The sequence below is a fragment of the Anser anser genome (genome assembly GCF_964211835.1).
Source record: "Anser anser genome assembly, chromosome: 15".
NCBI classification, from domain to species: Eukaryota; Metazoa; Chordata; class Aves; order Anseriformes; family Anatidae; genus Anser; species Anser anser.
The window spans coordinates 16,155,539-16,172,038 of record NC_139736.1 but is presented as its reverse complement, the minus strand read 5'-3'; the positions used below and the strand labels follow the sequence as shown (position 1 = coordinate 16,172,038).

The window sequence follows — 16,500 nt, the reverse complement described above, 5'->3', positions numbered from 1 at the left end:
CTGTAGCACACTTTTTGCTTAATTTCCTTTCTCCTAAGTCCCTTCGTGCAGGTAAGAAGTAGTGTTTGTATGCTAACTGCAGGTAGGGATTAGAGGCCAAATATTTTCTCTCACTTTTGAAAGGCTGAATTCTTCCAGAGCAAGCTGGTTGCTTTCTTCCATCAGGGGAAGAATTTTATAAATCTTTTCTTTGAACAGTTCTACTTGTTCAAAGATTGGGTGTTGTAAGTTAAGTTTCTTGAGATCACACAACTTGTTTGGTTGTGTCTGTTGTGTGTTTAACCTGCTGCTTCCTGGGAGTGGTGCCTGTTTCTCTGCCTTCACAGCAGGGCTTTCCGAGCTCCTGGGGAGCCAGTCGCTGGAAACCCGCAGGCTTTTTTGTAAACTTCTAGTGTAATTGTATAAAACCCAGTTCCACTGACTCAGTAGACTTCCTGCACACTACTTATGGTTTGGGGAATCTTTGCTGCAGAGGGCTGTGAAGAACCTGTCTGCACAATTGTTTCCCATTGAAGGTGGGTATTTATTCTTTCATCTTCTCCACATTGTTGGAAGTTTCTTGTTTGCTTTCAAGAAGTAATATTCTTTGAGTTTTTTGGAATGAGTCTCATCAATGTCTAGTAAAGGTCAGTGTGGTGGCAGATGACGTGATTATTTAAAATAGCACTTTAAATCACAGAGCTCTGTCTCAGGATGATTTCTAGCAATGGTGTGGCTTTTGTTTATTTTTGTTTTTCAGCTGTGTGGTATTATCAATGTGGTATTGGTATTTTGAATCATGTAGTCCCTGATGCATTTTAATATAGCTACTTTAAAAAATCCTGTAAAGACGCTGTATTTCGCTAAATTGAAAAGGACTCGTGATAAGCCCTGCGGACCAGCAGTTCAGCAAAGCTGCCTCAGAAGGTCCTTTTCCAACTTCAAGTGGTCCAATGAATTCTGGCACTGAGATGGAAAGTTGGCCTTGGCTTTTATGTTCAGCATGTGATTGATACCCTCTGATGCTGGTGTAATTTGACTGCTGCAAGACTGATTTCACTCATTTTTCAGAGAGATTTGCATAGTCTGTCTACATACTATTATATATATGTTCTTAAAAAGGCATTAAAAGGCATTTTAAAGTCTTCAGTGAAGTAACAAAGGCTGAGATTCTGGAACACCCAGCAGTGGGGGAGAAAGGCTGGTCTTTTTGCCTTTCTCTCCATAAAGGCAGAATCCTGGGTCTGAAACACTGCAGGGCAGCTCCTGAGGCTGCTGCCAGCAGCAAGCGGCCATAAGACTTCCCTTCGCCTTGTGAACGCTGGAGCTTCTCGCTCGTCCTTTCTGGAGTAGTCGTGGAGGTTCTGCATGGAGGTCTGTACGAACCGTAGAGACACGGGAAAGTCCTCAATGCTGATGGTTGCCATCATGAGGCAGCCGTACATGATAAATCATAAGTTTTTAGCGTCACTGTTACTCCAAAACTGTGGTCTGTTTAACCTGAAAAGGAAACAGATTTTTTTCATAACCTGCTACGGAGACTGCTTCCGTTTCTCCTCTCTGTCTGCCAGATCCAAAAGCTAACGAGAAACACTGTAGATAATCTTTCAAAATTTGAGTACATCGTATGACAGAAGTCATGACTGAAACCTGTGAGGTTAGTAGGTTGCTGCTGTCAGCCTTAAACTATGGCAGAATACTGCTACTAGTTTAATTGCTGCTGTAGAGGGGTCAGTCTGTGGCTTTTGCTTACCTGTGACTGCAAGCACAATTTGCTGCTGAGCTACCTATCCTATATCTTGGAGATGCGTGAAATTCTCCAGTATTTTTTCAGTACGAATATAACAGGCCTCATATTGTTTCAGAGGCCACATTATCTTAGGAAAAAAAAAATAGGAAAAGAAATTACAGCGTTCTTTGAGTTTTCTTTCCCTGTAGATTTGAATTATTGTGAACAGTAAAACAATAGAGCAATACATCTTACAGTGACACTGAGTTCATCCTACTAAACCAGCTGAATCCATCTGAAGAGCTTTTTTGAGTCCAGGCTTTTTCAATCATTGTGCTATTTTCATTCTGATTAGTTAATGTTGTATTTACCTATGTTAATGTTGAGGTCACTGTCCATAATGAGGAGATTTTAAAAAAACCTTTCTGTAAGAGGTGGCATCCTTTGGCATAATTCTAGCTCCAGAGAATTCTGACTTTCGAATAACCACTTTGCTTTCAGGCTTTCATCTGAACTCTTCAGTGATAGACTTTGTTAATGAGTGATGAGGAGTACACAGTAATTTGATGCACAGTAATTTGTGTATGATCCAGTAATTTATCTGTGTAAGGTGACTTGCTTCTCACTGCTTTCCTAAACTGTACTGTCATGTTCCAGTGTCTTTCTGGTTGGATACGCCAGTTTCTTAGACTTGATTTCACTTCAGCATTCATGATCTTTCAGAAAATAAGCAAAAGCTGTTTCGCTCAAACTTGCTAATATCTGAAGTGCCTCTCTTCAGATGCTAACAGAACCTCCAAACTGTAGAAACCCTCTTTAAACACTCGGAGCTGTTTGGTTTCTTAGTGGTGCAGTGGCATGAATAGATAGAAAACTGTATACAACCCTAAATGTTTAACTTGTCATCACTGTTCATCATGTCCTACATTTCTTTTTCTAATAAAACAATATCTAAACAGTTGTAAGTGTTGCATTTTAGGAGATAGAAAAAAAGTGTTCTTTACTGACAGTGTTTGAAGTATTGGAGGCTACAGTAATTTAGTATTTTGTAGTACTGTATTTCAGGAGTTGAAGGCACTCCTTATTCACAAGGTCATTTTATGCTTTGTTGTACTACCTTCTTCATTTATGTGGTTTATGTTAAATTTTGGTTGATTATTAGATTGTGCCTTTATTTCAAGGATACAATTAAAACTGGGTGTTCTGGTCTAGGAACTGACAGGTGACATGACTTGGGTGGTGTTGACCCAACGTGGTTTTAAGCTGTGCTGAAGACAGCAGTGTGTTTGGGAGGAAGGCCTTCCTGACCTGTGCGGACAGGTTTTTTTCCTTCATCCTGCCTTGTATAATGCTAAGAACTCTTTGGCTTGAGGCTAAGAAAAGTGTTGTTTCTTGTTGGTGGTGTTTTTGTTTTGTTTTTTAATTAAATCTTGGTGCAATTTGACATTTCTTTCCTCTTAAGGGCAACAGAGGAAGACATCAATTCTCAATTTTCAATGCTTGGTTCAAAAACAAATGTCGTACTGCTTGCTAGCAAATCTGTTAAACAAGGTCTGTGTTTGCTTTGTGCAAAGCATTCACAGTAATTGTTGAGTTTTATTAGAAATCATAAACTTCCTTTATTCACAGCAGTCGAAAACATTTCTATTATCTGTCTTCCCTATCTGAAGGCTGTGTTACAAAATGTGTGTCAATATCTGTCAGGAGAAGCAGCAGCAGCAGCTCGCATTGTGATTCAGTTTATCTTATCACTAAGTAGTATCTTTCAGGAGCTGCATCTGTTGTATCTTTTAAGTTGATTGCTTTTGCTGTGATAGCTTGTGTTTTCTCCCTGCATGCTGCTCCTGCTCATGCGGATCGCAGAGCGGTATCTCATAGAAAGCTCTAGAGTTAGCTAAGGACAGATATTTCCCAATAAAACATGATTTCAACATTTAAATTTTCTGTGAGAAAAATAGTTTGTTGGTGAAGAACCAGATATTCCTCAAAGGTTTGCTTCAGTTTGTTTCTGGATATCAAGTTAGCTTGATGGCAACTTTAATACTGGGCTTTAATTGTACCAGTTCGGTGTGTGAGCAGCGGTATTGCTGCGAGCAGGCTGGGTGCTCCCGGGGAGGAAAAGTGACCCAGAGGATGGATGGCTTCCTTCTTAGGCTTGTTTCATGCTGTTAAACAAGAAAGGGAGGAAAAAAAAAAAAAAGAAAAAAAAAAAAAAAAGCAAGCTGTGGACATAAACATAGTGATCTGTACTTTTTACTCTCCTTTTTGTCACCCTCTTCTTGAATTGCAGCAGTTTAAACTTCTCCCTCCCTGATTCTGTTGTAGTTGGGCTCTTTTTATTTGAACTTTCTGTGCTCTAGCATTGCTGGTTTTGATGCCTGCCAGCATGGGCTTCTTTAATGTTCTGCATACCTGTGTCTAGTGCAACCCAAACTTTGCTTCGTAGCTGATTTTGCTATCGCCCTTCTAAGGAGAGATGAGGAAGGCACACGCTTCAGTGTGGGCACTGCATGCTGTGTGTCTTCAGCATTTAAATAGCGCTCGCGCCTCAGTGAGATGTGCTCTAACCCAGCAGGCCTCTGAAAGGCATGGGTCAGTATGAAGTTTACGGTCATTTGTGTCTGGTCCAGGAGCAAACCTCAGGTGGGTTTCTGCTGATACCCGAGGCAGAGGCTGTTTGTTCTGGGGATTTCCTCACAGAGCTGCTGCTTCAGTAACAACAGGGTAGGAACGCCTATCATTTGTGTCTCTTTCCTTCAGTACTGTGCACTGTAAGGAGGCTGCAACACCCAACGTGACAGGAGGATTGAGGCAGCCTGACGCTACCTCACTTCTCACCTAGCTGGCAGTGGCTTTGGCCTCCACTCTGGCTTCTCAGGACGTACAGGGTTGGTGACCGTCGTGCAGCGAGTGCGCGTTCCACTTGTCGCTCCTCTGGCACTAAACGGGCAAAGGAAGAGCAGCGGGCGGAGGCGGGTCCCGAGTGAGCTGTCCCCTGTCCCAATCCCCCAAATCCTCCAGTCCCCAGCCCCGCTTCTCCTATGGGCACTGGGGGCTGCGGGTGTCCCGGGCCAAGCGGGTGCTGCTGTCCGAGGTGCTGACGGGGCGCAGGGAGGCGCTGACTGGGGGGCTGCCTACGGTCTTCTTTCTCTGGGGTCATGTGTGCCCCTGGGCTGGCGGCAAAGGGGGTCCGGGTTTTGGTTCCATGATGGGAAAGAGTTTGTTCAAGAATGTATATGGAGGAAAAGCAGTAATTGTGGCAGTAATTGTGCTGAAGTGATCAGTCAGCTTCTGGTGCAGAGCAGTGCAAGAAGGTGGTGTTCTGTTGTTGGGTTCATCGTGAAGATGCTGAAGCAATTCATCTCTGAAACTCTGTTCTACGGTTCACAGAGTTGTTTCACATCTCCTGTTTTAGTGGCATTTACGTGTTTAAAATGGTTATCGTAACAAAACTTAGTAGCAATAGTGGCTAGAAACTGGAAAATGTTACCTCTAATATGGTCCTGAGAGGGGAAAGGATTTTCCTTCCAAAGTTTTCCAAGTAAGATTTAAAAACATAACTTTACGTTTGATTAAATATTTAGTTTTACTTTAAAGAGCAGTGGCACTGAAGAAGTCTTGAAGTAGATTGTTAATTTATGTCTTATGTTAGAAGTATATCTACAAAAAGGTGGAATGGCAGGAAAAAAGCCATTTAAAGGTTCATTTTTTTTACAAGACATGATTATGAGATACTTGCAAATGGCCTTACACTCAGTTTAAGAATCAAGTTGCTTTTTTATATGTGTTCTGTATTAACATGGACTTTTTGCTCAATCCCTAAGTGTCTACCTCTTTGAGGAATTTTACAGTTGGATGTACACCTGTACAATAGTTGTACTACAGCTTCAGTGGATACTGTTCTGCAGGAAAAAGCGTGCCTTTTGTGTCTTGGTTATCTCATAAACATCGCTGGAGATAGAAATGTTAATACAGCTGAATAATATATTTTTTTTTATTTTTCTGTGTTAGCTGGAGATGCAGATGATCCTCCAAGAATTACTCAAAATCCTGTCATTAATGGGAATGTAGCAATGGCTGATGGACATAACAACACTGAAGAAGACATGGAAGATGGTATGTAAATATTTGATGAAAACCTGCAGCTTGCTCATTTCTTTATTTTTCGGAGTTTAAGAACAAAATGCTCCATGTCTTATGTGTCCTCTAAACTGCAGCTAACTAGAAAATCAAAGCCTCAATAGTTACAGCTTTTTTTCTGTTTAGGTGTTCTTATGACCTAGCTATACAGTAGGGTTAGGCATCTGAGGGTTTGTTACTTTTTTTTTATTCATTTAAAAATTGCAGAAAGTGTTACTGTTTGTTGTTACATTTTGTGATATATCCCTTTAAACATACTGCAGCTGGTGCTTTGCTGAATTGTGATTTTGTCAGTTATGCAATCCCTTCAGGACGTTTAGAGTCCTTATCTGTCCTACTCTGTTGTCAGGTGGCAGCTGTGATCAGTTATGATAAGTCACTGCTAACGATTTGTCTGAGGAACACTTCTCCCCCCAGCTCTGATGCACTTTTATTTGTGATTTGCAAGGGAAAAAGTCTGTACTATTGTCCTGTTAATGAAAGGGGAAAACAGTTAGGGTTTTGATTTTGTTGTTGTTGTTGTTTGGTTTGCTAAATAAAAATTAGGGGGTAAACTTTATTTTCTATTACAGAAAAATAATTTTAAGTAGATATGTATAGGCTTATTTAAAGAAAGATAACACATTTGTAATTCACTTAAATCTGTTATATTTAGTGAAGGAAGTATGTAATACTATTTCTTATCCTAAAATACTAGGAGGAGAAACTGCTCCTGTTTTGAAGAACTAAAAATTAAATTGGGGGAAAGGAGACACAACTTGAATGGGACCTGTTCCCCTCTGATTCTCTGTCTCATGCTGTCTTGTGAGAGTTAGGAAGTACTCAAAGATATGCTTAAATATTTGTGGAAAGTGTTGTGTGGTTTTTGTTTGAGAAAAACCACAAACTGAGTTTAAAGGGCAAAAAAGTGCTTGCTGTCATGTATTCAAGGAACCTAATAACAGATGGAATGCTGATAGAAAATGATAATGTTCCATGAACAGAATATGGTTTAAATTCAAGACAGAAACATCTCATGGTTGACTTGTCTCTGTAACACTGGCAAAGATAAAGTTTCCTAAGATCAGATTATTGCAAGAAAGTAAACATGATGTCTGTTTAGCTTATGTTCTTGTTGATCATCATTCAGGGGGGCTTTGATTTCTCAAATCAGGAATTCAAGAGTAATTACCCAAGACTAAAAGAGGATTTTTTTGTCTTGATCAAAACCAAGTTACCTGCTGTTAAAAGATGTTAAGCATCTTTTTTGGGTCCTGGTATTTGGATGGTAGCAAGAGGAGATTGAGTGGATTGACTGGCAAGGATGGCTCTGAATTTCATGCTCTTGGTAACAGGATTTATAGCTAGAAAACCTGATAGCAGTGAACCAGTGTAGCCAGTAGCTAATATTATTGGTCAATTAGTACAAAAATTTGTCCAGATGTTCGACCACATATACTTGCACAAATTAAGCAAAAGGAAGTTAAGCTGCTGAAGCAGCTGATGAAGCCCAGGCTGCATCAAAGATGGCAAGTATTCAGACATACACCTCTCTTCATTCAGAACAACGTTGACTTTTTAATCAAAAAGCTACAGTAACACAGTTTGTCATTTACCAAATATTTGAGTCATCTCAGACAATCAGTATGCTGCTGTAGGAAAAGAAGCATCTGAAAGCATTCAGCAAAAGGCTTGTGAAAGCTTCTGTGTTTGTGGCAGTACTAATGTCTTAGTGGACTTTACAAGAGCTTTGCTCCATTCTGCTGTGGGACACCTTTCAGGGGTAAAATGTGATGATTTAGCAATACTCTGGTAGTTCTTGACTATCATATTTAGTTAAGGAGTGTCTGGATACATCTTGGTGCTATGGTACTTCTACATTGACACAGATAGAAAGTAGGGTTATTGCAAAATGTTGTAATTGCAAAAACATTCCTGAAGACTTGCATCACATAAGTGAATGATGCCTTTTCCAAGCCTTGTAAACCAGATGAGTTGCTTGCTGTTGCATTACTTACACGTCAGTGCAGTTGCTGTCTTGCTGTTTGTTCCTAGGCTGTCCTGGTTTGCAGCATGGTATATATGCATAATGGACAGCGTGGGAGATTCACAAGATAGGAAAAATGCAGGGAGGCACTGGCCTCTTTAAACATGCTCTGTTTTCCACTGCTGTTTTTCGTAGCAGTGAGACCAATCTGAGCTGAAAAAGAATGCTTGAATTCAGACACTGCTTCAGTAAGAATATTCACAAGTGAGTTTAATGGTTTCTGCAAAAGAAGTGAAAAGCAGGATAAAATGTTGATGCTGTTTACTGGATCATAGAGACCAACTTCCTAGTGAATTTCTGAGTTCAAGAAACTTTGAAGGTGATTTTTTCCTCCTGCTTAGACCACAAAAAAAAAAGGCTGATAAAGTGGGAAAAGTGCAGCTTTCATCCCTTTTGCTAGGTGGCTCACTGTTGGCATTGTACCATGTGACGGGGGCAGCAGTGGACCGCCAACTGGACTTTCAGACAGCTTTATTCTTACGAGTGGTTTGACTGTAACCTGGTGTTGCCCTGTATGATGTCTTGGCAATTAAAAAGAACCAGCTGAAGGAGTGTGCCATGCTCTGTACAGAGAAGGACTCGAGGAACCAAGCCTTGTGAGGAGGAATAGCAGCTTTGCAAATATACATATATATTTGCAAACAATAAAAAGGGAGCTCTGATCAAATTTGTTTTGTAACTGCATCAGCATTACAACCAGTAAATAGAGTAAATTCCCTCTGAAGCTGAAGTTCAAGCAGAAGGTCCCTAGCAAAACAAAATCACAGCATTGGAATTACCCACTGAGTCTCATTTTGGTGAAGAATTACAGTGGCTAGGAGGGTTTCAGAAGCATAAGTCTTCGCCATATGCTAATGTTGCATGCTGTATTTGGATCACTATTGAAATATTCAAAGAATTTTCAGCCAATTTCCCCATTAATAATTCAGGTTCAAAATATTTTAATAACCCCAGTGTACTTTAAAGGTAGCAACATCTACTAAGAGAAAAATCTGCTTTTCTCAAAGGTAAAAATACTTAAACATGTACAAAGTCTTGAAATGCATCATGTTCTGTATTTGGATCTCTGATCTGAAGGATCTTTGTTGTATCACGATGTTAAGCGTGACATTCATCTCACTGGTGACCAAATCTTTTCCACCTAGCAAACACAATCCATTGCATGGAATTTCACCAGGCATTGTTAGCTGGGTCTGTTCTTTTTGTCTTGTGGTTAAGTTCATGTGTCATATTTGTATTTCAATGATTTATGAAAGCCTTACTTGCCAGTCACTAAGAAATTATCCTGCTGCCAATTGCAGCCTTTTATTACAAGTTGTTGGATATGTTTGTGATGGTGAGTAAAGGTTTTGCCTATGTGCTCAGTATATTAATCAGACTTAGTATTTAAACTTTTTTTAAACACAATTCTTGTTTTAATCAATTGCACTTCTTAAAAATATGGGTTTTCTGGAAGGAAAAGAAGGTTGTTGTTTCTAGGGATTGTTTGTATTCTTAGAGAAACTTCTATTTTAGGGTTGACCTTTGCTGCGAGGTTGAATTTCTGTGGAGTGGTTTCTAGTGATTGCTCAAATATTCTACTGAGAAGAGTGCCCTTCCCTGGTGAGGTCTCACACACAGGCTTTCCTGAAAAGAAATCAAGAAATACAGGCAAACTTGCTCTGAAGCATCTGCAGATGCTGCGTGGGCTGCCTTTTTTTAGCAGATAACGTGGCAACACTGCTGCATCCTTGTACTGAAGTGCTCTGAAAGCTGCATTAAAGGAGGCAGAAAGCAAACTTGGTCTGCTCATTTTTTGGACGCCTAAACCAAGTCCAGAAGGACTGATCTTGGTGGTGAACAGGGAGGCGTTCTCGAGCTGTTCTGAGAAATGTGATGCAAGGCTGATTCTTAAATTGTTAACTCTGTTAAGGATCTTCTTTGATTGTGTCTGCAAAGAAGCTTGCAAGCGTGGAGCTCCTTTGCTCGTAGAAGAGCAGCTGCCTGAATTCTCTCCACAAGCAGTAAGTAAAATGGGTAGGAAACAGGTGCAAAGTAGGTGATAAACTACTGGCTAGCTACACTAGCACGTAGGGAAAAGGAGGAGAAGGCAATCCTTTGAACTCTTCTGTTGCTGAGGAAGCTGACAGCACTGAATATTACCAAGATTATTACAGGTGTGGAGGGGAGAGGAAGCAGATCGGTTGGCTGGTTTCTGTTGTAGTGCTGCTACTTTTGAGAGCTAATTAGGAAAGCTTAGGGATAATAAGACCAACTGTGTTGCCAAGATCAAAATCAGCAGTAGAATAACTGCTTGGAAAGAAAACCATTTTGCAAGGGCGAAGAATGAAACCTGTCAAAGCTTCTGCACAGCTACGGACAAAATTTGTAATTTTCTTTGTGAAGTGTATAATCTTTACACTGTTGCATGTTGTAATCAAAAGAGTTTAGTTTCTTAAACAAGGCAGCAACTAGGACTTGCCTGCTTTAAAAAAAATAAAAAAAGAAAGAAAAGAAACAAAACAACAAAAAAGCACCATTCAACACAATCTTTGGTGTTACACAAAGCATTCCAAGTAAAAGACTGCTTTGCAAGTACCAAAACCCGACCTTTGTTGTATACTGTACACCTTGTCACTAATTTCATGGTCCAGTTTCTGGCTCGTTGTCCTTGTACCTCAGTGCTTTTGGCTTTGGGTGTCACTGCATGTGACACATCTGCTCCGGTTCCGCACCCCCTGTGGGTGACGTGGGATTAACGTTGGGACCCCGCATGCCATGTGCCACCCTGTGCTGCTCGTACTTTCCCACACCCAGAAGCAAATCTTGCCATGTTCTGCAGATGTTAAGTTGGAGCCATGAAAAAAAGAGGGGAGCATCATGAGCGCGCACTGTACGTGTTCCTTGCCTTGTGAAATTGTTGAGATAAGTTGCAAGTTTTTTCTCCCTATATACAATATGAGGCATGTCACAACAAAAAAGAGCCCAGTCTTGTGCCTTCCTGAAGCTGTCGCAGTCTCCAGCACCCTGTTACAGCTTTGTACAACAGAAGTGGAACAGATTGTGGTATATGAAGAAGCAGGGATGTGGGAAGAAGGCAAAATTAGTTTGTGTGTCAAAATAAGCAATATTAAAAACTGTCTTATTTAACTTTGTTTTAGACCACTAAAAATCTCTAAAACTTGCATACAACAAGGAACAACAGGACCCTAGTCTTGAAAAATTCTTCACTTATCTGATAGGAAATTAAAAGAAAAGCATGAGGTTGATCTGTTTTAGAAAAAATACTCTTGCAAGCAGAAACCAGCTAAGTAGTGACTTGATATTGACAGGCCAGTTGAACAGATTGTGTAAATCCTTCAAACGTCTTGGTTCATGCCGACAACTGACTTAAACTGATCTGTGAAGACACTGCGCAACAAGAGGAGGTAGTGGGCTGTGATTTTTGTTGTAAAGCATTCGATATTTCTGTCTTACTGTACCTATAGCTTTAGAAGAAACTCAAGTGGTAGCAAATTCTAGTAATAAAATGGTTTAAGAAACAGTACAGAAAGAACGTGTCTTTCAGTGCTCTGTTTTCCAGAATGCTGTTGCAGTGTGTTTTTCAAAACGAGAAAATTGAAACTTCAGTTGCTAAAGAGTTAAATGACAGTGGATTTTGGACTTCTTTTTGGTTGCTTCCAGAATCTCACTACATAAAACACACCCATGTTGCAGGATTTTTGAAAATTATTTTGAAGGGCAAACCATCAGATCTTTCAAATGCTCTCTGCATGTATTTGTGTACTTTACAGATACGAGTTGGCGATCGGAAGCAACATTTCAGTTTACAGTCGAACGCTTCAACAGATTGAGCGAGTCAGTTCTCAGTCCTCCCTGCTTTGTACGGAATTTGCCATGGAAGATCATGGTTATGCCACGACTCTACCCGGACAGACCACACCAAAAAAGTGTAGGATTCTTCCTACAGTGCAACGCTGAATCTGACTCCACGTAAGACACTTTTTTTTTTTTACAAGTCTTCATTTGATACTAGTTAATCTGTATTGCAAGAAATGTAGTCAACTATGGAAAAAAAAATCTACCAATCTTTCTTTGAGAGGAAAGAATTCTTGCGAGATTTTGAGTCCCCTTCCCCCCCCCCCCCCTTCAAAAATCAAAAAAAAAAAAGAGTAATCCCCTCTTTAGGCAGTGTGGCGTATAAGTAATCTTCTCTTTAGGCAAGTTTGTGGTAGAATTTAGATATATTTGTTTGATTGCTGGAGGGAAGTCTTTGATTGACAGTTCTCTTAGCATGTGAGAAGTCCTGGGTTTACTTCAAATTGAAGAGCTTCTGGAGTTTCAGTAGCCTTGCTGAGCTATAAATCCTGCCTGCAAAGAGCATGAGCAGGTAATTCTTAGCAGCTAAGGCAGAACAGTGCATTGAGGTATCTCCTTAAACAGAGTTCATTACTCGTTGGCCAATATGAGGACATGGACATGTTCTTAGATTCCTTTATGCCAAACAAAATTGGCTGTCTTTTACCCCTTTGGCAAATAATGCAGGAAATTAGAAAGGTAAATACAAATTTCTGGGGAATTACTGTACCTTATCCAGCTAGAGAGCAGATGTCTCAAAGGTATCTTTTCCAGTAAGATAATTTCATTCTTGCATGAAATCTTGCACAGTTTGCAGCTCACTGCATAACAGCAGTTGTTTTTTCACATCATTTTTGTAACCTAAAAGGTGAATGCTCATCTCACGCACGTTTAATCACAGGAAAAGAATAATGTGATCTTTAAAAGTATATCAAACAGAGTGCAGCTGATGGAGCTAAGAAAGCAGTCATGCCACTGGATGAGACAGTGACAAGGCATTGTTTGAACTGTTGTTCAGTCTGATCGTTTTGCACAAGCGAGATGAATTTTAACAGGACTGGTCACAATGAAATGCTACTGAAGACAGATTAAGAGGGTAGGGGAATTTATCTAGTGGGAGGGAACGCAGAGGAATCTCCTCCTTTCCTTAGTCAGAGGCTGAGTTACCACACTTTGGAGACACCAAGACCACCTTCAGTTGGCGTACCCATCTGCGCTGAAGTAGGTTAGAAATAGCTTACCTTGAGATCAGTTAGCTTCTTAAACTACTGTTACCTGTGCTTGCCCAGCAGTAATTTATTAATAATGTCGTTGCCCTAAGAGAACCTCTGTTCCAGCTTCAGGTTCATAATGCACCCTCAGAAGGCCCCAGGGATTCATGCCCTTGAAAATAATTAACCAAATCTTAACATCTAATAAGAAAAAATAAAAATGTGAAAGTAAGGTACCAAAAAACCACAACTAACTAACAAAATGTTTTAATGACTATAAAAAGCTGGTTTTGAATGAGTTTCAAATGTTTCTTCTGTGTTTATAGGTCGTGGTCTTGTCATGCGCAAGCAGTTCTCAAGATAATAAACTACAAAGATGATGAAAAATCATTCAGCCGTCGTATTAGTCACTTGTTCTTTCATAAGGAAAATGACTGGGGCTTTTCCAACTTTATGGCCTGGAGTGTAAGTAATTGGACATACATTAATCTATTACGTTATAGATGCAATTTTGAACTTGCACTCCTGGATCCTGAGATACCTATAGAATTTTTTAAGCTGTTTTTTAATCATTGCTGAAGATTTATTTTCAGTTTCTTATGAATTCCTGTACTTAGTTATTATAGATTGATTTTATTTCCATTATGACATAAACATTCCTTCATTATTATTTCCAGTGTATCTGAATGCCTGTCATTGGGGGCGGGGGGAAGGGGCATCATCATTCTGAAGCTATGCAGACTTTCTTCTGTTTCCATGTGTTATTTGTATATGTATATAGATACTTTAATGTACTAATAATACTGCTAAGGCTTATCTTAAGTTGAGACAGCTTTTTAAGCCTTTTCAAAGGTTGGCCCTCTAATCTTTCATCTGGCTGGAATAATGTTCTTCAAGTAGAAGCCCAACTTCTGATTACCGATTCTTATTATCCACAGGAAATTGAAATAGTACTGTAAAACCTTAAAAGCCAGGAACGAGTTTCCTGTATTGAGACATTAAAAAAGAACTAAGTGTATTGAGCTGAAAAACAGCCTTGCCGATGTCCTTCTTTTTTTTCCCTTCAGTTTACTATTACTGGTAGGTCTGACTTGGAAATTAAGCAATGTCTAACTGGATGCTTCACAACAGTCATCTTGTAATATAGAGAAGTTTTGCAGTTCTCATATTCCCGTGTCGTTCTTGTTTTACAGGAAGTTACTGATCCTGAAAAAGGCTTTATAGAAGAGGACAAAGTTACTTTTGAAGTCTACGTTCAAGCAGATGCTCCACATGGAGTGGCGTAAGTATCTTTGTTTAAATATAGTTCTTAATTTTAATATTTCTACATCACTTGAGGTTGTTCAAGTACTTTGTTATTAATAGTTGTAGCTTATTAGACACTTTATCATGTTTACTTGATTATTTCTCACGAGCAATATTTTTCATCAGTCATAACGCATTTTTGTCAAGGTTAAACTTCAATTTATATTACGATGTTGTAGAACTTTTACTTCTGTACAAATTAATTTGTGATTTAATGCGTCTGCTAATGTAGCCTCAATATATCTGACCTTACAACTGATAGGAGTTTCAGATACAGTCAGGTGACTCTTCTATCTAGCTTCCCTTGGTTTACAGTTTTAAAACTGCCTTGTCTGAGTCATTCTGCTTTGTGTCACTTCTAAACAAATAGGTTCTACTGAAATGCAGACTTGCTTTTAAAAGGATAGCTTTGGATTTCAGTACACTTTCATAATAAATATTTTTTCTGCCATATAGAACATCTTGAAAAAGAAAATCTAATATCAAAACATTTAATTCCAAAGATATACTGGCAGGCAGTAGGAAAGCATATATAGTCTGGTTTTTTGAACCTTAAGTAATAGTGAAGAGTAGCTGATACCTACCAGCAGTGCTACCTTAGAACAAGTGCTCTTTACAGTTGATAAAATCTTTTTTTTTTTAACCACTATTTTCCAGGTGGGATTCAAAGAAGCACACAGGATATGTTGGCTTGAAGAACCAGGGAGCAACTTGTTACATGAACAGTTTGTTACAGACTTTATTTTTCACAAATCAACTACGAAAGGTAATTAGTATATGGAAAAAATGAGATTGCTAATTGAAATATCCAGAATATTTATATATAAATGCTTCAGAATGCGTCTCTCTATTCCTTTTGCCTCCTTTATCCTATTACGGAAGCTGTGACATGCTGATGCACGTCTTGCTTCCTGCACTTCAGCCCCAAGTTTCCTTTTCTAGTTTGAGCATAGGCTCTTGGTTTTTGTGAAAGTAGACAGAATACCTGGTGGAAAAACCTGAGTTAAGGGGTGTTTCCTAGGCTTTGTTATGTGTGAATGTTGCTTGAATTGTTGAAGGAAAAAAGAAGACTGATTCTACTTCTTGCAGATGTGAGGAAAGTAATTTTCGTTTCTTTAAATAGTTAAACTAGAAAACTCACTTATGACTTCTCAGCCCATAAACAACATAAAAAGATAAATAAGTACGTCCTGTGAGGTTCATTTGTTCTGTCTTTTAATTTATGTTGCACAGCTGAATTTTCTGCTGTTGTGGTTTGCATCTTTGTAGTGATGGGAAAGCATTATAATTTCAGCAATTTAAACAACTTTTATATTTGCTTCATTCATATGTTTTTTATTTACTGCAGATGGTACTTCTTTGCTGGAAGGAGTAAAATTTTGGAGTATGCGCTTAATAAATATTTCACTGAAACAGGATGAAATGCACTAGATAATGTGTAATTTTAAAATAGTGCAATAGCCTTAATGGGGTAAAAAACATAAATTACTTTATTGAAGCATAGCTAGTTAGATATATACTACTTGGTACCATTTAGTTTATTGGAGAGTCCTTTTGATCCTACTTTATCCTTCTACTGTTATTAGTTGTTGTTATTATTCCTTAGGAATAATAATAATAATAAAAAAACTCTTCACTCAAAGATTTTTGAAGATTCTTTTGCCATTCTTAATCTTCTGTTGTATTTTGTTCTTGTAGTTTTACCTAAGTTTTTTGTGTTCTTGCCATTTGCACTTGTATCTCTTAGTGAATATGAAGAATTCTGACTTTTCTTGTGTGTATACTAGGTTGTTCCATTAAGCTTTCTTTTCTTCAGTACTTTTCATTATACCTATTCTCCAGTCTTATCATTATTATTTGTATCACAGTGGCCTGTAAGAGCCCCAGTTGGGATTTTTTTTTCTCTTTTACAATGTGCTGCTTACACTTCAGAGTTGCAAAAAATAGCATGTTGAGCTTCAGTAGACTGTAACTGAGGTTTTACCAATGCCATGCACAAGAAATAAATACTTGACTTGTTTTATGTGGTGCACCTGTTTCTTTTTTACAAGAAGTGTAATTTACCCATTCAGCTTATCATTTGTTATAATGCCTGGTTTTGGCTCAGCATTCGTAATGTTTGTGCATTTTATTCTTTTCGACAACCTCACGTTTCTTGAAAGAAAAATGTGTTTTTATAATAGCTACATCTAATCCAATTGAGTATTTCCTTTCTAGAATGTCTTGCAGTCGGTAAATCAGTATGTAGCATGAAGAAAACTTGTTCTGTGAAG

The 16,500-nt window shown here is 38.8% G+C and overlaps 1 protein-coding gene across 1 annotated transcript in view; it reads left to right on the top strand.

Moving 5' to 3' along the window:
- USP7 (ubiquitin specific peptidase 7) overlaps window positions 1-16,500 on the top strand; it is a 71,973-nt gene that overhangs the window by 25,957 nt on the left and 29,516 nt on the right. Inside the window, exons 2-6 of the mRNA XM_083800659.1 lie at window positions 5,720-5,824; window positions 11,648-11,846; window positions 13,249-13,387; window positions 14,116-14,204; window positions 14,885-14,993. Of these exons, the coding sequence (XP_083656785.1) occupies window positions 5,720-5,824; window positions 11,648-11,846; window positions 13,249-13,387; window positions 14,116-14,204; window positions 14,885-14,993 (641 nt within the window). The remainder of the gene's footprint in view (window positions 1-5,719; window positions 5,825-11,647; window positions 11,847-13,248; window positions 13,388-14,115; window positions 14,205-14,884; window positions 14,994-16,500) is intronic.